This window comes from Equus quagga, chromosome 5 (assembly GCF_021613505.1).
Source record: "Equus quagga isolate Etosha38 chromosome 5, UCLA_HA_Equagga_1.0, whole genome shotgun sequence".
Taxonomy (NCBI): domain Eukaryota; kingdom Metazoa; phylum Chordata; class Mammalia; order Perissodactyla; family Equidae; genus Equus; species Equus quagga.
Window position 1 is genome coordinate 47,331,695 of NC_060271.1, and position 25,230 is coordinate 47,356,924.

At 52.5% G+C, this 25,230-nt stretch overlaps 1 protein-coding gene across 1 annotated transcript in view; it reads left to right on the plus strand.

Moving 5' to 3' along the window:
- The first annotated feature begins 7,034 nt into the window (after nt 1–7,034).
- The window catches only part of MMEL1 (membrane metalloendopeptidase like 1), a 36,001-nt gene continuing 17,805 nt past the window's right edge, over nt 7,035–25,230 (plus strand). The window contains exons 1-4 of the mRNA XM_046663599.1: nt 7,035–7,140; nt 9,348–9,511; nt 23,599–23,693; nt 24,475–24,517. Coding sequence (XP_046519555.1) covers nt 9,358–9,511; nt 23,599–23,693; nt 24,475–24,517 — 292 coding nt within the window. The 5' untranslated portion in view covers nt 7,035–7,140; nt 9,348–9,357. The remainder of the gene's footprint in view (nt 7,141–9,347; nt 9,512–23,598; nt 23,694–24,474; nt 24,518–25,230) is intronic.

The following is a 25,230-nucleotide window of genomic DNA, read 5'->3' on the forward strand; positions in this document are numbered from 1 at the left end:
CCCCCCGCTACAGGCCCTTCCCCTGCCAAGCAGAGACTAGCTTGGGACCCCTAATGAGCAGAGCAGCCAGACTTCTACTTGACTGACATGGCAACACTGTAGAAAGGTAAAGGTGCTTCCCAGGTGGATTAAACTCCCACGCCTGTTTGCGGGGAAACCTCCCCCGGGGAGCAGAGGGGCCCAGCCTTGTCTCATCAGCATGGGTTCCTAGGGCCCAGGTCTGAGTTATGCAGGTTTTCTCTGTGCTCAGGAACGAGAGCCGTGCTGCACAGGCTGCCTTGGGCAGGTCAGGACCCCACGCGCCTTCCTGAGCTCTGCCTCTGGGGACAAGACCAGGCCACCCGGCCCAGGCTGCGCTCTGCTTTCTCAGCTCTTAATTTGCTTCGTGCCTGGCTGCCCCCCTTCCTCTGCCCAGCACAGATCCACCTGCTCTCTCAGCTCGACACCCACCTCCCACCCACTTCCTCCATGGGCCCAGGCAGGGAGGTAGCCCCAGTCCTCGCACCATCCCCAGGGAGCAGGGAGGGTAGCCATACAGGGTTGGCAGCCCCCTTTCTCCGGCCATGCCCTCCCCATCACCCACCACGTGGGAGCCCTCAGCCCTCCCCACTGCCTTCGTCCTGTGGTGTCACCGAGCCCTGCTGGGCTGTGGCGCCTGGGGCTGAACAAGGGGCCAGTGCCTCCCACAGTGAGGACAAGGGCAGGGAGCCCAGAGAGTGGGGAGGGGACTCCATGGGGGGCGCTGCAGCCCCATTTCTCTACTTGCCTTCCCCACTGGGATCCTCGAGCAGTTCCTGGTTCTCCAAGATTTCCCAATGCAGGGTCCTCACTAGGCCACTCCATCCGTCCCCCGGTCTATTCATGTCCATCCGTGCATTCGTTGGCTCAACAAACATCTGCCAAGAAGGCTGAGGAACCAGTGTGGGCCAGGTTCAGAGACGCACGCAAGGGTCCACGTGGCTCAGATGGGCGATATGGCCCTAAGGCCCAGGGGTGAGGCTGGGCCCAGGGGTGAGGACAGGCCCAGGGCCAAGGTCAGCAGAGAAAGGCCAGCCCCTGGTGGCAGGAGGGCAGAGGCCAACGGACGAGTCACCAGAGGCCCTCCCCACCCCCACGCCTGGTTTGCTCCTGCTGTCGTCCTCCCAAAAGTCCTGCCCCCGGCCTACTCTCAAGGCCATGCGGGAGCTTGTCACACTGAGCGTGTGGGTGCCCCGCTCCACCTCAGTTCCTCCAGGCGGCCCCACTTCAGCTCACTGGGGTTTCTCTGTCCCCAAGGGGCATCACCTCCCATCCCACAGCTCGTGTCCAACCGTCTCAGGTCAGCCTTTGCTTGGCCCAGTCCTTCTCCCTCCGTCACCCACCTCTGCCCTTAAGGCAGGCTGCCAGCCCCTGAGCACAGGGGGAGGGTCTTAGTTCCCTGGGCTCCCCCCACCACTGCGTGGCTCCAGGACTGAGCAGGCTCCCTGAGCGCTGGAGGATTCTAAGATGTGATTGATGCAGTAACACTCTCCCCGGCCAAGAGCTGGGACATTTCCAGGGCTGCCCAGGCCTCACCTGCTCCAGGAGCTGATGCTCTTTGCAGATTCACCTGCACTCCCTGGGCAGCCCCTGACCTGCTGTCCAGGGCCCCCTGCACCTCACTGCTGAGCTGGAGGCTGAGAACCCAGGCCCCAGTGTGCCCCGACAGGGGGTGTCCCACTCCTTGCAGCCTGGCTGCCCAGCCTCATCTCTGCCCTTGTCACTGGGCACCAGGACTGCCCACAGATGGGAGAGAAGCCGGGAAGATGGAGCTAACTGCTAGTCAACAAGCTCACCACCAGCGGGTCGTATGGCACTGCGTGTATTTTCCCAGAGGTCTTCACATACATTAGTCCTTTCTTTCCCACCCTAGAGACCCTGTGAAGTAAGCCTCATCGCATTCTGAAAGCTGGGAAAGGTCCAATATTTGCCAATCAAAGTTAGCCGGGGTGTCTAGGAGCCATACCCAGGCTCCTGGCTCTCAGGGAGGGTTCTGCAACAGAAGACAGCCCAGGGGGCCCTGCAGAGAGGGCCTCATCCTCCCCAGCTCCATGAGCAAAGTCTGTGCTGCCTCTCACCCTCCCTGTCTGCCCCAGCGTTCATCAGGGACATTCCCACATCCACTTTGTCTGCAGGTACATGTGAGGGATGGCTGTTACCCCAACCTCACGCGGTAGCACCCAGGGGGACAAACCAAGCAAGACCTGGACAGCCTTCAGAGCAGATGAAAAGGTGGATCTAACTGACATCAGTCGGACTCTTACCCCAGAAGAGAGGCTGCACCTGCTTTTCACAAAATCACCACGTTTTAGGTTACCGGGAAAATGTTCGTGATAGGGTGTAGATAGCATTACCTAATCTCAAGACGATAAAGCCAGAAATGAACTTTTAAAAATTCCCTGCATGTGAAACAACTCTTGGGTCCAAGAGGAAACCAAATCTGGAATTGCAGAATGTTGGAAAAATAATCACAAAAACAGTCCAGGGAAGCCCCTGTAGAGCCCAGCCACAGCAGAGGGAAGTTCTGGCCCCAGGTACCAAGGTTACTAAGCACGGAAAATGACAATGAGTGAAGTGTGTGCTCAATTCAAGAGATTAGAAAAAGACGATTAACAGAGGAAATCAAAGGCAGTAATTAATAAGGGTAAAAAGCAGAAACTTACTAGAAACAGAAAAATGGAGGAACTAATAAACCCAAAATATGATTCGTCAAAAATCAAATAGATGAACCAAGAGCTAACTTAATCAAGAAAGATGGGAAAAGCTCAAAGACACAAAATTTTAAAAAGGGACAAGGACAAAATAAACACAGGAGATTTAAAGAATCATAAGAGGCTACTTTTCTCAATTCCACGCAAATAAATTTGAAGGCCTGGATGAAATGGATTCGTTCCTAGGAAAATATTATTTAACTAAACTGACTGGAGAGTAGACCTGAAACTTGCACAAGGTGGTGACCTCGGAGGGAAGGAGAAGGCTGGTGAGGAGCTTCCCCCAAAGCAGGTCCAGGCTCAGGTGGTGTCGGGAAATCTACAGGCCTTCAAAGAACGGTCGATTCCAACTGGCTTTAAACTACTTCACAGCCAAGGAAAAGGAGAAAAGCTTCCGAGTTCTTTTTTGAAGGAAGTGTCATCTCAACCAAGTGAAAGCCGCACGCCAAATTCATCTATGAGTGACCAGTTCAAAAACCCTAAGTGAAATACCAACAACCCTAAATCCAACGGCACGTTGAAAGAATAACACACTGTGAGCAGTGTAGACAGGAATGCAAGGATGGTTCAGTGAGAAATGTATTCATACAGTTTGTCATAGGAGGCATGCTAAGGAGGAAATAAGTCCTATGACCCCTGTGGGGGGCTGCAGTGGGCGGTACCGGTCACGCATGATGAATCCTCTCCGACACGTCTGTCTCCCTACGCCTCGGGATTCCTTCCTCTACATTACACCAGGGAAGTTTCAGCATCTCAGCTTAACTGTAGACGGCCGTCAGGCCCAGACTTCATTCAACCAAGTGAACTGTTGGAGTCGCTCCCAGCAGTGCACGTGAGCCAACACATTAAATTCAGATTCTCTGGTAGGTGCACCGGTATCATTAGAGCCAAGCCAAGCCAGTGCTCCAACACAGTGCCCTGCTGCGGTCCAACACCCGTACACTCCGTTCTCACGCACAATTCCCAGGTTCCTTGGTCTGAATTAATGAAATCTTGCAATTTTCAGGTATACGCGCCACTTCCTCCTGGGTCAGACTTTGTGCCTGACGCCACCCTCCTGCAGCGTGCTGAGACTGGACCCTGCTTATGGGTCTCGAGTCAACGGACAGTGGGGAGGTTCGTGGAGGCTGAATAAGATGAGCATCCTCTTTGTAGGCCCCCCAGCCACGTGAGGTTATCTCAGGGCTTTCTGAGGTCTTCCTCAGTCAGTGGAGGACAAACCACTCCCACTGGAAAGAGGGGCTTGGAGGACATCAGGGTGCGAGGTTCTCAGCACCACCTGAGCCCGACTAGATGTCCCCCTTCCTGGTGTCAGGGTCACATTCTTTCCCAATCAATGCCCTAAATTTCTCATAAGAAAATTAGTGAGGTTGTAAATGCAGCTGACGCTGTAGTTGTACAACTGACAGAATTAGACGTTACTTTTGACTTTTAGCAATGTCAGTCCTGTGCATGTGAGTAATGAGGGCTCCTTTGGGGGCTGCCGTGGGGGTCTCTGCTTCTCTGGCTGTGACCTGAGCGGAGAGTTCAGAGACCTGAGCTTGTCGTTTTCTCGCGTAAGTGCTCCAGGACATTCAGGAGACCAGCCCACCACTGTCCCTGTGGTTGTCATTCCCGTCCCAACAGCCACGTGCAGCAAGGCCCTTGACTCAGTCGGCACATCACAACCAACCACGGCGGCAGCCCTGTCACTCAGGAAGCCACTGGTACCGTGGAGTCACGTTTCCAAGGAGCTCAGCCCCCAGCCAGGCCCAGGGACCCACCAAGCCCATCCCCAAATCCAATCTTTGGGGAACCTGTGACAGGGACCACTCGTAGTACCAATTTATGTATCAGTTAGGGTCCACCCTGGAGACAGAAACCACTCCTGTGACTCCATTAACGAGAATTTAATATAAAGTAGTGTTAATTAGTCATGAGGTGTTACTATTATAACTGGGGTAAAGGTAACACATGGGGTCATGGGAAGAGCAAGCACAGAGCTCAAAGACAGATGACCAGCCCCCCAAACAGGCTGTCAGCCGTCACCACCACCCTCGACTCCGTGGCCAAGCTCCTCTGCACGTGCCCGTCGCCCCCCCCAGGTCCTGCCTGCGCACACGTTTGTGCCAGCGCCTGGCACTCTTCTTTCTGACTCCGTGACAGATCTCACAGGGGAGGGGATTGAGGCTGCAGCTATTGGGGCTGGGTTGGTGGCTTGATGACGGAGACCTGGGATGGGGTCAGACCCCCCTGGCCCCACTCCCACCTGTCCAGGACACCCAAGGCCTGACATCAAGAGGCAGCTGGTGGGGGATCCCAGAGGCCCAGCTCTCGGCCCAGCCTTCCAGGTGCCTTGGACATGTCATGAAACCTCTCCCAGCCTGTCTGTCTTCTCTAAGTGGGCACCTTGTGTGTACCTAGAGTGGGGCTGGGCACACCCAGGGAGATGGGTTCCTGCCATGCTGAGGCCCAGAGACACGCCTGCTAGGTGGGGCTGGTCTTTGTGCAGAGGACAAGACCTGCCCCCAGACCATCCAGCCTGAGAGCGTGGGGCAGGGAGGGGACGGGCCCAGCAGTCAAGGGCAGGCTCTGCAGGGTCCAGGAGCAGCCCTCCAGAGGAGCAGCGATGGAGGCTAAATCCCTCTAGACCTGCCCTGGTCCCAGGACCCACGAGGGAAGGGTCACCCACCCCTCCCCCATGGTGGGCTGCCTCCTTGGACCCCAGAGCCGAGGCTGGGCCTCAGACCTCCATGTCCCACATCTGCTGCCCGAGGGACAGGGAAGCGTGGGCAAGGAGCCCCCAGGAGCCCCTGAGCTCTCCTGGGAGAAGGGAATAAAGTCACCGCGCAGGAACATCCTGGGTGGCAGTAGGGGCGTCTGTGTGTGTCAGTCTGGTGCATCCAGGGCCCTGGCTGGGGCTGAGGTCTGCAGCCCCCCGGCCTTTGGAGCCCCTTTCCCAACTTCTCTCGGCTGGCAGGTGTCCAAGCACCCAGCATAGCTTCGCTTGGTTCCCCCCAAACCTGCAAGTCTCAGCATCATGGCCTCTGGGAGGCGGCTGGGACCCCAGGCCCCTTACTTTCTGGCAGTTTCTGTTTTCACTGACAGAGCTGCAGATGGGAGGAACCAGTGATGGGATGGCCTCGGCGGGAAAGAGGGGCTGAGCTCCAGAGACCAGCCAGCCTCTGTGTCCACGTGGCCTTGGAGGAGAGCGGGGGCCACTCTAGCTGGACATTGTAGAGTGTGGGTCCCCGAAGTCATCATGCTCTGGGAAGGAGCTTCTGGTTGACTGGGCTGGCCCCTGGCCACCCCCCGGCTCCCCAGGAAGGACAGTTCCGGCTCTTACTCCTCTGACCTTGACCGTATCTCCACTCGGACCAGTAGCCCACAGCCAGTCTGCCAGCTCCTCACTCTGGATGGGTTTCTGGGGGACAGCCAGGAGGCTGAAGATGTGGGTGGTGTCCAGGATCTGAGCCCCTCCCACGGCGGGGCCCACCTGACAGGCCACCTGAGCGTGGACTGGAATCTTCCAACAGGACTCGGCTCAGGCCTTCTAGTGAGGGAATGGCCATGAGGGGCTGTCTGCCACGAGACCCCGGCTCTGCGGCCTGCCTGCCCTGACTCTCTGACGGAGTCCCTGGGGCCTGGGGGACTACTGGTTCCGCGGGATTCTGAAACGGAAGCGGAACTGCACTGGTGACGGAGTCAGGCCTGAAGAAGCCAAGTCTGGGCTTTGCCCCAGGCCCCTGCCCGCACCAGTGGGGTGGGGGTGCCTGAGTCACACTCCAAAGCACTGGGGTGCCTCTGCCAAGCCCAGAAGCCCGTCTCCCACTCCCCTAGCCAGCGCCACCTACCACCTGGGGTTGGGGTCTGAGCCTCAAGTCCCTAGCGGCAGAAGGAGCAGCCGAGCCCCACGATAACCTAATGTGGGCGTCTCTGGGTGGGGACCCTGCCTGACAGCCCCACCCCACCCTATCATGATAAGCAGAGACACCCCCTCCTCCCCTGATACCCTGGCAAGACTCCCAGGACCCACCACCCTCCCTGGAGGCTGCAGAGAGGAACCCCATGTGGGGCCTTTGCAAACCCCACAGCCAGCGGGTTCTCTGGTCCCCAACCCTCGGGCAAGAGGGGCAGGGTGGGGAGAAGGGTCTGGCCTTCCTTCCCAGCAGCCTCTTTGGGCCTGGTGCCCCAGGAGCTGCTCTCGGCCCCTCCCCCCACACCAAACCCCAATGGAACTCGCTGACTCTGAGCAGGAGAGGGTCCCGCCTCCAGGGCACCAGGCCGCATCACAAAGGAGGTCTCCCCAAGGCCCCACCTGACCTGACGCCCCACCTGGGAGACTCCTGCCTGGCCCAGCTCACAAGGTCCCTCCTGACCCAGCCTTCGGAGACCTGCTCCTGGGTGGCGGCCATTCCCGAGTGACCTGAAGGTGAGCGGAGTGAGGGGCCTGCCGGGCCAGGTTTCCCGGGCCATGAGAACACCCTCCAAGTGCCCAGCCATTTCCCCGGGGGGCCGGCGGGGCATGTAATGTGCCACCTCACCTGTCTCTGGAGCAGCACCCCCCACACAGTCCCCCTCCCGTAAGGACCCCCGTCTCCCTGGCCGGAGAAGCCTGAAGAGGCCGCGGGGTGCCCAGGGAGACGAGGACCTGGCTGCCACAGACTGGCCGCTCCCTTGTCCTCAGCCCTCTGAAGGTTTTTCTGTGTACATGCCTTTCTGTCATATTGAGTTCCAGGAAGTAAGCAGGAAGGAAGTGGATTAGCAGAATGAGTGAGTGAATCCATTAGTTCCGATCAAAGAAGGGAGAGGCCGGTGAAACGAGCCACAAAGGCCAGACCTGGCCCACCTCGTTGATTCACTCGCTCGTTCGGCAGATGTTGGGTGATGCCTCTGGGTTGGTGGACTCCAGTCTAGGTGCTGGGGACCCAGGCAGACAGAGCCCCCTGCCCGGGCCCTGACGTTCCCACGGGGGAGGCGGACAATGGGAACAGAAATAAGGGCATAGATGCCAAGTCGCACGTCTGGTGGTGAAATAGAAATGAGGTCGGGGGCCAGGGCTGGAGCCAAGGCTGGCTGTGTTGAATATGGAGCCCAGGGGAGGCCTGGAGGGCGGTGACCTGGAGCAGGGACTTTCGGGGAGTGCAGGGGACATATGGGGATCTGGGGGTGCCGTGGGGAGGACGGTAGGGGGTGGGGAGAGAGGTAACAGGGCCATGGAGGGTGCTGAGATCAGAGCAGGCCTGGCTTCTCTCGGGTTGGGTCATGTGACAGGTGATGCCCAGGGAGTTAAGACCCCCCAGGGAGTCAGGACAGAACTCAGGGGGACTCCTGGGTGTTGGCAGGTCAGAACATCTAACTCAGCCCTGATTGGTTCTCAGTGGCTGGACACTTACCCGCCAAGGGCAGGACTGGGTCTGTGCTCCTCAGACTTCTCTCAAATGTCCAGCCCCACCTAGGGCAGGGGTCAGGACCAGACCCAAACATCAGCTGTGTGACGTCTGAGGACTGGAAGCCTGAAGCACAGGGGATCAGCCAGCTGCTCCCCAGGTGTCCAATCAAATTCCAGGGGCCAGGCTCTGAGCACCAGAAAAGGAGGTGCCCATGCACACACATGCATGCACATGCACATGCATAGTCACACATGTGCACACTGGCTCATGCACTACTCACATGCACGTGTGTACATGCATACATATGCTTATGCACACACAGGAGCGCATGCACACAACTCACACACGTGCATACACACACAGGGATACACACATGCACACAGGGGACATGCATGCACACTCACACACAAGGGAGCACACGAAGACCTGGGAGCCACCCGTTCTCCCTGCCGGGTCCCAGGCGGTGCGCCCTCTCCCGCACACAGCAGCAGCCCTTGTGTCCTCACTACTGCCCTCTGCCTGGGAAGGTGTCCCCTCCAGGGACAGGGTAGGGGAGACCACAGGACCTGCACACCAGCCAGGCGACTGCTGGAGCTGGTCCTGCCATGTCCCTTCCTGGCGTGTGAGGTCACTGCCTGCCTGGATACCGGTCATTCTCATCTCCCCCCCTCACTGGCTCCTGGGCTCTAGGTAGGAGAGGTGGGCAGGGAGTCCAACGGCCCAAGTCACCTCCCAAAGGGTTTCCCAATTCCAGGACCCCCTCAGCACAAGGGCCCCAGGTGGTCCCCGCTACAGAAGCCCCTAGACAAGCACAGGGAGCTGAGCCTCCTGGGTCCACTGTGCCCACCCCAAGCTATGAGCAGAGCGGTCCCTGGACCACCTCCTGCCAATGAGCCCACTTGGAGAGGCCGACCTCAGGAAGAGACTGCCACCGTGGCCAGCAGGCTAGGCCACCACCCACCATCGGACACCCTTGACATTCAGAGACTCTAGTCCAGGGAGAGGGTAGAAAGCCCTGAGACTCGGGCCTGAGGCCCAGGGGGATAGATTGGAAGATGGAGAGAGGGGCTGAGCATCCAGAAATGACCCGGCACCTGCTCCCAGACAGCATCGGTCCCCGCCAGCCTCAGGCAGGGCCTCAGAAGCTCCACACCGCGTCTCCCCTGCCCTGGTGTCCCCACCCTGGGTGGACACCGCCCCTGCCCTTGCCCTTGGGCTTGCTCAGCTGTGCACTTTCCCCGTCTAGAGACTTGGTGATGGGGAAGTCCGAAAGCCCAGTGAGGATGGTGGAGATCGCTGGCCGGTGGGGGCAGATGCACCGAAGCTTCCTGGAGGGGGGGCTGCTGCTGCTGCTGCTCCTGGTGACAGGCGCCCTGGTGGCCCTGGGCCTCCTCTACGCCAACAGCAGAGGTGAGTGAGGGCACCCCCTCCCCCCAGGCCCACCCCCAACCTCCAAAGGGTCTGCATGGCTGCCCACCCTGGACAAGCCAGCCTTGTCAAATGGGGCAGGCAGCATCTGCCCTGGGCACAGGAGGCTGCAGGGCTGTGCGGCAGACCCGAGAGGAGGGGCACTGACCTGCGGGGGCGGGGGGCCCCTTCCAGAAGGCCCTGCCCAGGCACAGGCTGGTGCACAGCTGGTTCTGCAGGCTCTGAGCCCGCCGGCCTCTGGGGGACGCCTGAGATGCCGCAGACTGGGTCACCCGCCCCAGCCGCGCAGCCCCCTCCCCTCCGGCTGGAAGCGCAGCTCCGCTGCACAGCGCACTGCAGTTGCCAGCCGGCCGGCAGCAAGAACCCACACTCCAGCGCCGGGGACCACGGCGCAGCGTCCCTCCCACCTGCCCGGGCTCACCTGCCACCACCATGGCTGCCACCCTGAGGAAGGGACCTGCTGGGAACCTCCTTCTCTGGCCCGCTGGAGGTCCGGGTCAGGGGGGCCTTGGCTTCCCAGACAGGCTCTGCTTGTTGCAAGATGGTGGGAGGGGCTGGGCTGGGGTCCCAGAGAGATGGGGGCACAGCCAGGGCTGCCCTGCAGGAACACCCTCCACTTGCAGCCCCTTCCCCATCCCCCACCCAGGCTGATGTGAGAGAGCGGGGACTGTCCACCTCAGGTGAGGGACACAGCGGGGGCTCACATGCAGGCATGGTCAATCCAAGCTTCCCTATGCAGCACAGCCTCAGGGGCACGTCCATAGGGTGCACACAAGCCAGCAGGTGCGGGGCGCCCTTCCCAAGGGTGGGTGGGCTCAAGACTCAGGAAAATCTGCAGGGGAAGTGCTCACGGGGCATTCTCAACAATAGGGTGTCACAGCCTTTGAATGTTCCCTCCCTGGCAGGAGCGGTCTGCACCACAGTGGGACCATGGTCCATCCCTGGGCAAGGCTGTTTCTGGGAACCAGAAGTGGGTACAGCCTATGAATGTAGTGGGCGTCCCCCACTGGGGCTATTCCCACCTGACCAGGTGCCTGACTGGACCCTGCCAGCCGCTGCGGTCTCTGGCCCCTCCAGTCTCCTGCCAGGGTAGATGGGCGCTGCCCACTCCCTGGGCACCGGGCAGAGGGAAGGGTCACTTGCTGCATGGAGAGCCCTGGGGAGCCCAGACCCTTGGGGAATCTCCATGCAGGGCTCACCAGGCTGAAAACATCTGGTTTACAGGCTTCCAGGGGAGAGGGCTGACCCCTCACCCCAGCCGGGGTTGCAAGGGGGCCCTTCCTCTTCCAGGTAGTGCCGAGCAGCATGAGCCCACCCGACAGGAGGGACCCTCCCTGCCCAGCCTGCCTCCTCCTCGTGGTTCCCTAAACAAAAGTGGGGTCTCTGCCAGGGCTCCTCAGTCAAGACCCCCGTGCCCCCACCCCCAAAAATGACCCCATAGCCGATCTTGGCATCAGGTTCTGGTTGAGTTCATGGAAGGGTTCATACGCAGAGTTATTATTTATTTCTAAGTATTTTCCCATTTCCACTATATATTTTTTTCATGGATTCATAAGTTGTTTAGAAATCTTTTTTTTTTTTATTTCCAGATGCATGGAGATTTTTTTAGTTATCTTTTTTACTGGTTTCTAACCTAATTGCACTCCTGTCAGAAACCATGGTTTATGACGTGCTGATTCTCTGGTATTTGCCGAGCTTGCTGTGGGGCTAATACGTGGTCAGTTTTATAAGTGATCCGCATGTGCTTGTGGGATACACCCATCACTAAATGTCAGATGAAGGGGAGATACAGATATACATACATCCGTTAGATCGATCAAATCCTCTCTATATTTGCTTTTTTTCATTTTCTTGATCTTTTACTTACTGAAAGCTCCTGCACTAGAGAACTACCCAATTTCATTGTAGTTATGTCAAGCATTCATTTGAAGGCTACGTTATTATGTGAATACAAATTTAGACTTTATCTTCCACTACATAAAATTGTGTAGTGACCCTTTCTATCTTAACAATGCCTTTTGCCTTAAATTCTGTTTTGTTTTAAATTGTTTTGTCTGATATGAATATAAGTACTCATCAGCATTTGCTTAGTCGGTTTTTGAATTGAAACTTTTTGTGTCTTTAGCTTCAGATGTGTCTCTTGCAACAGTGTATTCCTGGGTTTCAGCCCATCTTTCCTGGAGGATTCAGTCTACTGATGCTCACTGTGATTGCTGAAATGGACGATTTTTCTGTTGTGTTCTTTTTGCTTCTTATGTCTCTTTTTTTGTCTTTTCTTGCCTTCTTTTGGATTGATCTCTTATTTCTCACTCCGTTTCCCTCAACTAGCTTGGAAGTTTTGTATGTCTATCCTTTTAATGGTTATCCTAGATTTTTGGTTTTAATATTTGTTACTTTAAAAGTTATAGATAAACCTTTTTCAGAAAATGAAATGTTTTTATAAAAATTACTGTGTGAAATGCAGTCTCACGCTGGCAGTCCTGTCCATCCTAGAATTCTGCTCCTCAGAAGCAGCCGCATCCCTTGTCTAGCACAGAGTCAGCAAACTATGGCCCGTGGGCCAAATCTGGCCCTCTGCCTGTTTTTGTAAATAAAGTTTTATTGGAACACGGCTGTGGCCCCTCATTTATGTATTGTCCATGGCTGCTTTCATGCTACGAGAGCTAAGTTGAGTCGGTGAGACAGAGTCTGTATGTGGCTCACAAAGCCAAAATACTTACTGTCTGGCCCTTTACAGAAAAATATTGCCAATCCCTGGACCGGAGTGTCTTCTCGTGTTCTAAACCTGGTCTTCGAATCTTTCTCTAGCACTGTAGAGTGTTACATCATGGGGAGGGATTATAAGGTTGTGGTTAAACCCAGGCTCCTGGGTCTGACACCTGGCTGGGCATGCCAGCTCCCCCAGACCCTGGCCATGTGACCTTGGAAGGTTTCCTTCATCACTCTGTGCCTCGGTTTCCTCATCTGTAAAATGGAACATAACATAGGATGTACGTTAGAGGCTTACTTGAGGGTTCAATGATTTAATACATCAGTAACACTTAGGGAAATGTCTGTCATGTGTTCATGATCAGTTTTAGTAGCAAACTATCAGATTTTGTCATTGACCCGCTGTCGGTATTATTACTGATGTCTTGAATGGAAGGCAGGTTTAGCTCCTTAAGCACCCAGGCCCCCATCCTACCAATACAGGTATATCATTGCTTTTGGGTAAATCCCTATTCATCATTTCCAGTATTTCTACTGAGTGTTTTTCGCAGCTGAGCTACGAAGAATACTGGGGTTACATTTCCTTTCCTTGTCGTTATTTGGTTTCCTTATTAATAGCTGCCTTAAGGAGTTTCGCTTTTTCTGTCAAATTATTTTATTACAGGTCTGTCTTTGTCCATCTTAAATATCAACCTCGTGCTTGTGAACCATACTTAGTTAATCGTGGGGTGCCGTAGCGTGCGCTCGAGTACAGGTGCTCAGAGTTCACAAAGGGCACTTACCGTTAATTACCCTACATGTACGTCCATCCAAAATGACTTTTCTGAATCTTAAATTCTTTCCCTATCCTTTCTGATCTTCTCTCCAAACAGTTCTTAAAAAGTGAGCAGCTTTTAATGTTGTGCAAGTAGTTACAATTCGCCGTCTCCTGCAAAAGGCGACACGCGGATGAAGAAGTCCTCTGACAGCGTCTAAACTGGAACCCCGCCCAGCGCCTGCTGATACTGACCATGCGGCCTGGGGGCCTGGTCCGCCTCAGCGCAGCTTTCGCTCTTGTAATAAGAGGACATTAGGCTAAATCTCTGAGATCCTGTTCTCTCTGAAGGCCAACAAATCCATAAATCTGCAAAAGAGGGTCGTTTGTGCTCCACATCACAATTGCTAGGTCGTTATCAGGTGTGAGAAGGTGGCCTGAGCCTACACAGATGCGAGGTTTATCATTATCTTCCCAGAATCCCGTGAATTCTAGATCTAGGTGAGCCTTACCAGGCTCTGTCACCTTATTTTAAAACAAAACAAAAACCTTCCCAATGCTCTTCATTCTTTACGTAAATCCAAATTCCCATCTGGCATCATTTTGCTTTTCCCTGAAGAACTTGCTTTAACATTTATGGTAGTCCAAGTGTGCTGGAAATGAATTCTTCCAGCTTTTGTCTGAAAATGCCTTTCTTTCTTCTGCATTATATATATATCCCATATATATATGGGTACAGGCTCTAGGCTTCTGGGTTGACTGGGTCTTTTTCCCCCATGGCTCCGTTGCCTTCCGGCTCCCCTAGCTTCTGATGAAAAGTCTGCTGTACCTCCTATCTTTGCTCCTCTCCACTGTTTCTTCCTTCTTTGGTTGCCCTTGGATTTCTCTCTTTATCTTTGGTTTACAGCAGTGTGACTGTGGTGTGTCTAGGGGTGGGGTGTGTGTGCGCAAGTATTTTTCTATTTATGCTGTGCTCTTTGGAATTTGGGGTTTTGTTGTCTTTCACTAATTTTGGAAAATTCTCAGCCATTGTCTCTTCAAATATTTCTTCTGTCCCTTTATCTGTCTCTCTCTTTCTGGGACTCCACATATGTGTCTGTTGGATGGGTTGATGTTATCCCACAATATTTGGATGGACTGTTCAGCTCTTCTTCACTCTTTTACTCTTGTGATACAGTTTGAAGAGTTTGACCCTAATTAGTCTTCAAGTTCACCAGTTCCTTCCTCAGCCGTATCCAACGTGCTGGTGAGCCAGTCAGAGAAATCCTTCCCCCTAGTAATGAGCTATCTGTTCGTGCATGTTATCCACCTTTTCCATTAGATTCTTTAACATAATAATCACAGTTCTTTTGAAGTCCTTCTCTGATAGTGCCAATATCTGGGCTGTCTCTGTGTCTGGTTCCATTGATTACTCTATCTCATAGTGAGGGATTACGTTTTCTTGCTTTTGTGTGTGTGTGTCTCATACATTTTTACTGAAGGCAGGGTCCTGAGAGCAACAGCAGAGACTGAAGTGAATAGTATTTGCATCCAGAAAGGGGCACACTTGTTCTTCTGTTGGTCTGTCAGTGTGAAGGATTGAATCAGTCTAGTCAGAAGTTAGCTGATTGGGGTTTGTTTTTGCCATTGATACCCCCAGTGCAGCACAGACTTCAGACTCCTCCAGCGATGGGCTCCGATCACCCTGTGCTTAGAGAAGTGGGCCTTGGGTTCTTGAAGGCTTTTCCCCCATTCCTGCTCCAGCCTTTGCTTTCAGCAGTGGTCAGAAGGCGACCAGGAAAACAGTTTCAGAGAATGAAGAGCCCCTCCAAGCAGAGATGAGATTGTTCCATCTTTGATAGGACCCAGGAGTAAGAGATGGTCACCACACAAGTGGGTAAGAAGAAAGATACTTCATTTCCACTCATTCTATCAGCCAAAGCAAGCCTCATGGGCAAACCCGCCATGAAGAGGGGGAGAATCTCCTCTTCTCCTCAGCGAGAGCAACTGCAAAGTCATGTGGCAAAGGCCTGGATGCAGAGAGGAGCCGAGATTTGGGGCCATGATGCCATCTTCCACACATTCTAGATCAGGTTATCCCAAAATATGAAATCCTTGGGGCTCTACTTGTGCTGTTTGCTGTTTCTCACTCGTGGAAGCTTGTCTTTTCATAAACGTAAATCCGTGTTCAAATTGGCTTTATCTGTGAGAATCCTGTGTTACTCAGGGTGAGAAAGTTTCCCTCTGGAGAATACGCATGTTTGTTTCCATCAGGCGCCTTGGGATGCTACCAGCCTGGGAGGGACTGCTCAAAATTAACTTCTCTGAGGTTTCCTTGACCACATGGTCATATAAACTCATCCCCAACACCTGCATGACAACCAGCCTGCAATCATGCAGTCTCTGAGGAGGGTGGTTATTTTCCACCCAGCAAAGTTCCTCATAGCCCTCCTTTGCTTAAGAGAGAGATGGGAGGCGGAGAGAGACAGAGAGAAGAAAAAATTCTTTGAATCAAGGCCTTATTCAAATCAAGGCCAACCTTCAGGAGAATAAAACTTTCATAGGAAGTGTCAAAATTATTTTTTTTAATGTAGAGAATCTGTGAAAATAATTCACATTTTACAGAAGTCATACCAGCAAATATAAAAGAACAAAGAGTAGATTACGTGTCGGTCGGGTATTAAGGAAAGCTGCTCCCTCCGGGTAGCACGAAGGAGAAGAACAGCCATGTGTGGGGTCTGTTTGCTGTGAGTCCTGTTGGCCCTACTTTAGGGTTAGGGGTGGGCTCCATCCTATTCAGTCTTGGTGTCAGAGGGCGCTTGCTGTTTTGCTTTTTCTCTTGCTCATAAGAACAAAGATTTTGAGTAAGAATATGAGGGCTGAAAGTCCACACTCTACCACTTGCTGGTGACGTGACCTTGCGTGTGTCGGCCCACCTCCCTGTCGGTTTTCTCATCAGGAAAGTGGAGATGGTGACACTGACAAGCTTCCTGTGATAATTTAAGGAGGCAATGTAAGTCAAAGGGCAATGTAGAAAAACATGCATCTAAGTCAGTTTGGGAAATGTTGCCTCAAAAGCCCACTGTATCCTCAGGCAACTCTTTTTTTTCTTGCTTGAGGAAGATTCACCCTGTGCTATCATCCACTGCCGACCTTCCTCTTTTTATTTATTTATTTTTCTTAGTGAGGAAGATTGGCCCTGAGCTAAAATCTGTGCCCATCTTCCTCTTTCTTTTTTTGTATGTGGGATGCCGCCGTAGCATGGCTTGATAAGTGATGTGTAGGTCTGCGCCCAGGATCCAAACCTGTGAATCCTGGGCCACTGAAGCAGAGCACGAAAACTTAACCACTGCACCACTGGGCTGGTCCTCAATCTTCCTTTTTTTGTATGTGAGCCACTGCCACAGCATGGCCACTGACCGACAAGTGGTGCCCGGGAACTGAACCCAGGCCACTGAAGCAGAATGCACCAAATCTAACCCCTAGGCCACTAGGGCAGCCCCTCAGGCAACTCTTGAGCTGTAGCATCTGATGAACTTATCCTGGGAGTCCCCCAGCCAGCAGGTTATGGCAGCTCGTGCTGGGGATTGTGGGGGAAATGGAAGAGGGATGCGAGCATGCAGGAGGCATGGAGTTGCCTCTTCAGTCTGGTAGTTTGTTCTGGATGTCTGACTAGACTGGAAGCCAATTAATCAGAGGCATGGTTTGGGTCTCCCATAACACTTTTTTTTAAAAAAAGAATAGGCTTATTTTTTAAAGATTGGCACCTGAGCTAACACCTGTTGCCATTCTTCTTTCTTTTTCTTCTTCTTCTCTCCCAAGCCCCCCAGTACATAGATGTATATTCTAGTTGTGGGTCCTTCTAGGTGTGGCATGTGGGACGCCGCCTCAGCATGGCTTGATGAGAAGTGCCCTGTCCATCCCCAGGATCTGAACTGCAGAAACCCTGGACCACTAAAGCGGAGCGCACGAACTTAACCACTCGGCCACAGAGCCGGCCCCTCCGATAACACTTGATTCACCCTATTTACCTTTATTTTCCCCTTCTGGTGCTCACCATTCCTTCCCACCAATCTGGGCTTCCAACTGGTTTCATGTTCTATCTGCATGGAGACATTTCTTTAGTGTGTGTTGTAGTGCACTTGTGATGGAGACAAATCTCTCAGCTTTTATCTGAAAAGTCTTTATTTCACTCTCGATTTTTAAATATATTTTTCCTGGGTATAGTATTCTAAGTTGATAGTTCTTTTTTCTTTCAAGAGTTCATTCCATCACCTTCCAACCTCCATTGTTTGTGATGAGAGCTTGGCCATGATTCTCATTGTTGTGCCCCTGAATGTAATGGGGTTTTTTTCCGTCTGAATGTGTTTAAGACTTTGTTTACCTTTAGCCCTTAGCGCTTTGCCTATGGTGCTGCTGCCTGTGGTTTTCTCTGTGTTTGTCCTGCATGTCTTGGATCTGTAGGCGTGTGTGACCCCACACCACCTCTCTGGGACGCTAGTTACACAAATGCTGAGTCATTTCATATTGTCCCACAGGCCTCAGGTCCTCTGTTTAGGTTGTTTTGAAAGTAGTTTTTTAAAGTTTTAGAACAGTTTTAGGTTTACAGAATTATTGCAAAGATAGTACAGGGTTCCCATATAGTCTATACCCAGTTTCCTGTTATTAACCTCTTACATTAGTGTGATACATTTGTCACAGGTAACAAACCAATCTTGATATATTACTGCTAACTAAGTCCACGCTTTATTGGGATTTCCTCAGTTTTCCCCTCATGTCCTTTTCTGTCCCAGGATCCTATCCAGGACACCACGTCACATTTAGTTGTTAAATCTCCTTGGGTTCCTCTTGGCTGTGATGCTCTCTCATTCTTTGTTTTTTATGATCTTGACAGTTGGAGGAGTATTGGCCACATGCTTTGGAGAATGTCTCTCGACTGGGATTTGTCTGGTGTTTTCCTCCTGATTAGACTGTGGTGATATATTTGGAAAGGAAGACCACAGGTCAAGGGTCTGTACCTTCAGTGACTTCTCACTGATGTTGACCTTGATCACAGAGCTCGAGGTGGTGTTTGTCAAGGGTTTTCCCACTGTGAAGTTACTTTTCTTCCCTCTCTTTCCACACTGTCCTCTTCGAAAGGAAGTCACTATGTGCAGCCCACACTTAAGGGGTGGGGAGTTATGCTCCACACCCTTATAGGTGAAGTAGCTGCATAAACTGCTTGGAATTCCTCTGTATGGGGGAACTGTCTATTCTCCCTTATTTATTTATTTATTCAATGATTTATTGATGTCAGTATAAACTCATGCATATTTATTTATACTTTTGGGTTATAATCCAATACTACTTTATTTTATTGCTCAAATTGATCCAACTTTGGCTCCTGGGGGCTTTGTCAGTTGACTTCTGTACCCCTTTGACACACCCACATCACCGTGGGTCTGGGGTTTTGGAGGGGGTAGTACTTTATTACTTCCTAACGCTATAAGATGTCCTAGGCTCATCTTGTGTATTTCCCGCCCCAGTTAATAGTTAGTTAACTGAATAGTTAATAGAATCAGCCATTTCTCCAAGGACCTCTGGTTCCTTTTATTGGATAATGGTGTTAGAAATCAAGATCTGGGTGCTAGGTATGTTCATTGCTACTGAATTGTTGTTGCTTCTAGTCACTCTGCTGAAGGGTGAGGAGATGTGTGTGTGTGCTAACTCATGTGTATACACATTATCTATAAATATCTGTGTATGTAACAACCTGTATCTATATGAAGCTGAAGATGAGTTTATGCTGATGTCTCCAACTCTAAGGCATCACCACGTGGATCACTCTAGCCTCCTCCCCTTGCTTGTCTGTAACCTTCCGGTGCAACAGTGGGAAGCCTGCCATTTGCTACTCATTTTCTTACTTAGTCAATTCCAATATGCAGACATAGCGGTTTCAGAATTGCTCACCTGCGTTCTCTTGGGGAACAACTTTATCAACTAGAGCACAGCACTATGTACGGATCCTTTTGCCTTTAGTCCTGCAGACTCTGCTTATTTCCAAAGTGAATGAGGTCAGCCCCTTCAAGCCCTACCTCTTTCAGTGAGGTTATTACATACACTTGTGATGCATTTAGCTTCTCATGCTGCATTTCATCCTGGGACCCCCTAATGTCCTAAATGGTTTTTTTAATTTGCATACATCAGGGTTTACTCTTTGTGCTGTAAAGTTCTGTGGGTTTTGACAACTGTTTAATCTATTGTGCTCACCATTACAGTATTATGCAGAAGAGTTTCCCTGTCCTAAAATATCCCTTGTGCGTCACCTATCCTACATCCACCACCCCCACTCCACACCCCTGCCACGCTCCCGGCAATCGTTGTTTACTACCTCTGTAGTTTTGTTTTTCCAGAATGTCACAGTATGATTGGAATCAGACTGTATGTAGCTTTTTCAGACTGACTTCTTTCACTTAGTAATATACACCTTAGATGCATCCATGTCTTTTTCTGGCTTGACAGTTTATTTCTTTTTATTGCTGAATAATAATTCCATTGTATAGATATAATACAGTTTATTTATTCATTATCCCATTGAAGGGCATTGTGGTTGCTGCCACTTTTCTGAGATTATGAATAAGGCTGCTGTAAACATTTAGATTCAGGTTTTTGTGTAGATGCAAGTTTTGTGTAGACGTAAATCAGTTGGGTAAACACTGAGGAGTGGGATTGCTGGATCATATTGTAAGACTGTCTTTGGTTTTATAAGAAACTGCCCAACTGTCTTCCAAGGTGGCTCAGACCACTGTGCTTTCCCACCAGCAATGAATGAGCACTCCCATTGTCTGCACCCTCACCAGCACTTAATATCATCAGTTTTTTGCATTTTAGCCATTCTAATAGGAGTATAGCAGTATCTCATCATTCTTGCAATTTACAATTTCCTATTGAAAAGGATGTTAAGCATTCTTTGTATGCCTATTTTCCAACTGGGTATTTTCTTTAGGGAGTTGTCTTTTTACATCTTTCGCCCACTTTTTAATTAGGATGTTTCTTTTCTTATTGTTGAGTTTTAAGGATTCTTTGTACATTTTGGATACAAATGTTTTATCAGATATATGTTTGCATATATTTCAGTTTGTATCTCATCTTTTTACTAACAAGTCTTTCACAGAGCAGAGGTTTTTAATTTTAATAAAGTCTAACATTGATTTTTTTCTCTCATGGATCATGCTATTTGCATTGTATTCTAAAAGTCATCACCAAACCCAAGGTCATGCAGAATTTCTCCTATGTTTTCTTCAAGAAGCTTTATAGCTTTTTATGTTATATTTATGACTGTGGTTCATTTTGCATTAATTTTTGTGTAAGGTGTCAGGTCTGCATCCAAATTTTTTGGTTTGTTTTTGTATATGGATGTCCAGTTGTTCCATTGTGGACATTTATTGAGTGGCTATCCTTCTCCATCGAATTGCCTTTGCTCCTTTGTCAAAGATCGGTTGACTATATTTGCATGGATCTATTGCTGGGCTCTCTAATCTGTCCCATTGATTTGCGTGTCTCTTCTTTTGCCAGTACTGTGCTGTCTTGATTACTCGCAGCCTTCTAGTGAGTATCAAAACCAAGCACTGTGAGTCCTCCAACTTCATTCTTCTTCTTCTTCTTTTTTTTTTGGTAAGGAAGATTGACCCTGAGCTAACATCTCTTGCCAATCTTCCTCTTTTTGCTTGAGGAAGATTGACCCTGAGCTAATGTCTGTGCCAGTCTTCCTCTATTTTATGTGGGATGCCTCTGCAGCATGGCTTGATAAGCGGCGCTAGGTCCGCGCCCAGGATCCAAACCTGCGAACCCCAGGCCACTGAAATAGAGCATGCAATTGTAACCACTCTGCCACTGGGCCAGCCCCCAACCTCGTCCTTCTTCATCGTTGTGTTGGCTATTCTAGATCTTATCCTTTCCACACAAACTTTGGAATCAGTTTGTCAAATCAGCAGAGTAGCTTGCTGGGACTTTGGGATTATTTGGAATCTATAGATAAAGTTGGGAAGACCTGACGTTTTAATAAGATTGTCTCCCAGTCCACCAACACAGACTATCTCTCCATCTATTTAGATATTTGATTTGTTTTCATCAGTTTTGTCATTTTCCGCATATAGAGCCCATACATATTTTATTAGATTTATACCTAAATTTTTCATTTTTAGGTGTTATTATAAATGGATTGTTTCTATAATTTCAAATTCCAATTAATTATTCATTGCCAATATATAGGAAAGCATTTGACTTTCATATATTAAGCTGGATCCTGTGACCTGGTATAGCCTCTTAATAGTTCGGGAGTTTTTTGCTTGGTTCTTTGGGATTTTCTGCGTAGAAGACCACGTCATCTGCAAACAGAGAGTCCCATTACTTCCTTTCCTAGCTGTATACGTTTCTTTCCTTTTCTCATCTTACTGAACCAGCAGGACCCTTAGGACGATGTTGACCAGGAGTGGTGAGAGACGACAGCCTTGCTTTGTTCCTCATCTCAGGGGACATCATCCAGTCTCTCACCAGTAACTACAGTGTTAGCTCTGGGCTTTTTGTAGATGTTTTCCTCTGTTCAGTTTTTTCATTCCTTTTCCTTTGTGCCTCAAATGGGATCATTTATATGGACCTATATATGACACTAATTCTTTCTTTTGCTGTATTCACTGTGCTGTTAAACGTATAAAACAAATTCTTCACTTCTTGAGTTGCATTTCCATTCAGTTCTTTTCTATCATTTCCATTGATCTGGTAAGATTTACCGTATATCTACATACGTTTTCCATCTTTTGTGTAAGACCCTATAACTTATGTGGCCCATATTGCCTGCTTTCCATGTGGGAGGATTTCACGCAGCTCCCCTGCCCTGCGCCTGCCTTCAGGCACCCCCAGCATGCACTCAGGGCAGGCCCCGTGATAAAGGACTGCGGGTAGGTGCAGATGCACCCTCTGCTGGGGGCTCCTGGCAACCCCAGTCCCTCACGCCTGCCCACATGCGGGTGCGAAAGGCTTGTTAAAACTTCCTCCAGCTTCAGCTCTCCTTCCAGAGGAGTCTGCCCTCCTCCTGCCTGGTGGAAGCCAGAGGTGACAGCAGCCATAGGTCCCTCCTCTCCTGGGAAGGGCTCACCCGTTTCTGGGCTCCGGCTCACGAGGGCTCTGTGCCCTCAGCTTTGTGGTGGGCTTCTAAAAGCGCTCGTGTTGTCACTTCCACAGCTTGTTAGGGTGGGAGCCACAGTCTTGTTTAGACTTTCTGCATCCTAATCGGAAACAGAAATCCCTTCTCCGCCTGGTCCTCTCTTGGGCCAGAGGTCAGAGGTCCTTCCAGTCCACTCTTTCACTGAGGGTGCTGCCCTTTGAGGTCCAGGGTCTAGCTCCTTTTCCCGAGGCTCTGGGTTCCTGAGATTGGCAAGCCCCCATGGGGCAGCCATGACAGCACCACTTATCACTTAGTTTCTGTTTCTGATCTGCGGCACTGTCCTTCTCTTCTCTGAAGCTCAGATTTCCCTTTAAACAGTTTGTGTTAATATATGTATCCTGCAGCAATTTCCTCCTGTCTCCACTGCACGGGGCTCTGTGAGGGTGGGGCCCGTGTCAGACCCTTATCTGAACCTTCAGTGCCCACCACCAGGCTGGCTCGTAATAATCAGCAAATATTGGATCAATGGACAAACGAGTGGCAGATGGGAAGAGCAGCAATCAGCAGGTGGAAGAGAAACACCTCTCCCCACGCACCCCAGATCACATTTCATAAATGTTCCCTTGAATGGCCAGGACCCCAGGCAACACCCAGCATTTTCAGGGCTCCCCACAGTCTCTGCAGTCTTTGCAGCCAGGGCTGAACCAGGTCCCAGCCCTGGCCCCAGCCCTGGCCTGGACGAGCCCCTGTTCCCTCCATGTGCCTCTCGGGTGGGGAAATTCACCATAAGCCAGGTCTGAAGGTGGCCAGGCCGGGCGTGCCCTCTCCCTGGACCTTCGCCTCCCCCTTCCATCCATCTTGCCCTTTTGCCCCCCTAAGCCCCTCTCCAGGCAGAGCTGACAGCCTGCCACGGAAGCTCCCGATGCTGACCACGCAGTGCCCGGCCCCTGCCCCATGCGGTGCAAGGATGGAGGCAGGGTGGCTCTGCAGCTTCAGCAGAAAGTGCAGATGGAAGGGCTGGAGCTGTGGGTGGCCAGTGGGTCAGGAAATGACCCCTCCACAAGGCATCCTTTCCCCAAAGGAGCCTATTGTTCCTGCTGGCAGGGCGCCAGGAGCCGCCCATCTTGCATGGGGTGCCCATGACCCCAAGGTAGAAGAGGACATCAGAGGGGACTTGTTTAGGGGACAGGCGGTCCTGCCTCAGGAACCCACTGGGCCCAGCAGATGGTGGGGGCTGGAGGGTGGGGCAAGGAGGCCCTCCCTGCCCTCAGAGATGAGCTGTGCTGCGGCCCTGTGTCGTCTTGGTTCCCTGGTGACCAGCCCCCGCTAGATGGGGAGAGGCCTCCTCATGCAGCGAGCCCCTGGAGCACCCAGGACCCCAGCCCTGCAGGAGAATGCCAGTGCCGTCCCAAGGAGGCCCCAAGGTGCCTGGAGGAGCAGCGGCTGGCTGGAGGCCCGAGAGCTGAATGCTGTGTTTCTCCCCAGGGAAGCAGCTGCCGCTCTCTACCGGCTGGCTTCGCTTCTCAAAGGAAGAGAAGAGCATTATAGAACGAAAGCCCCGAGGTAGCCCTGCCTCCCCTGTAAACACCCCGGGCGGCCCGGCCCTCTGTGGCAGGGCAGGGAGCCCGCGGCCGGGCCGGGTTCCACAGCAGGCCAGGGTGTGCAGCAGGAGGGCGGGGCCCTGCCTGGGGCAGCCAGAGTCCCCAGGGAAGAGAAGACGGTGGCAGAGACACAGCCATGAGCACCCGCTGGATGCAGGATGCTCCCTGGGGGCGGGAACCCGCACGAGTTCCGTGGCACCACAGGCTCTGGGCACTGCCCCCGAGGCCAAGCAGGTGCACATTTCTACAACCAGCCAGTGCTGGGGGCAGTGGTGTGCTGAGAGGGGCAGCACAGGCAGGCTGCCTGAGGAGCTGGCCCCTGACAGGGCGAGAGCTGGCTGGGCAGACAGGCGGGAGGGCAGAATGGCCGGCTTCACCCCTGGGGGCCTGGGGCAGCTGTGGGGGTCAGTGGAGGCAGAGGGCGTAAAGGGGCTCCCAGGTCACTGCAGGGGTCGGGCCAGAATGAGGCTCACCGCACTTTAGGACCCCGGCCTGGGCCACCCGGGAAGATGTGGGCTGTCCTGCAGACCTGCCCTCAGGGCCCAAGGCTGGTCCACCCACGGGGGCTAGAGGTGGCCTTGAAGCCTGACCCCCCACACACACAGCAGACTTACCCCACCCGGCCTCACCCTGTGCCCCCACTCCTCCTGTGCCCCATCCTCCAACCTGCAGCCACCCACCCCACCCTGCCCACCTGTACCCACCCGGCCTCTCCACGCGCTCACGCCGCTCCTTGTCCGCAGCCGTCAAAGGGCCCAAGGACTTGGACGAAATCTGCACCACCCCTGGCTGTGTGATGGCAGGTAAGCCCCTTCCCTCCACCTACACAGCTGGCCCAGGGGCCGGGGTTCCCGGCGATGCTGGCACAGGCCTGCCTGAGCCCAAGGGGGCAGCCCCAAGACATGGCTGTGGGGCCGGTGGGCTGACCTGGGCCCTGCACACAGGCAGGGGCTCAGCAGTGAGGGGAGGAGGCGGGTGCTGCTCTGATTTCTCACCCCCCGTGCCCCTCTGGGAAGCCGTCCCTGTGCCCCTGAGGCCCCTGTGGCCTGGAGGGCACAGCACGGGGACCCCGGGGCTGTCTCCTGCATTCACAGAAAGGGCTGGCGTACATGCATCCTCTCTCAGGATCCCGCCCAGGAACCTGCCTATAAACTGGGGGCGTATCTGCTATTTGCAGATGACAAAAAGTGGTGAAAACGATGTGAAGAAACACAATTGAAAAAACTCAGAAATGCATTTTTTCTGCCCACGTTGGGGTCGTGGACGGGTGCCCACGGTGGTGCCTCCTGTGAGGTTCCAGTCAAGCAGAACAGAATTCAAGGGAGGGTCCTGGGTGGGGGTCCCGGGTGCTAGCCCCCCACTACACTGACAAGTAAGGGGACTCCAGGGGCAGTGTGGGGGTGAAAGACCCTGGCGGGGGGCTCATGGGGGCAGGGCCACCAGCTGAGCGCTCCTGTGAGCCAGGCAGCCCCAGCCCATCACCTCGGCCCTCTTGTCCCACTGCTGCCGTCCCGGA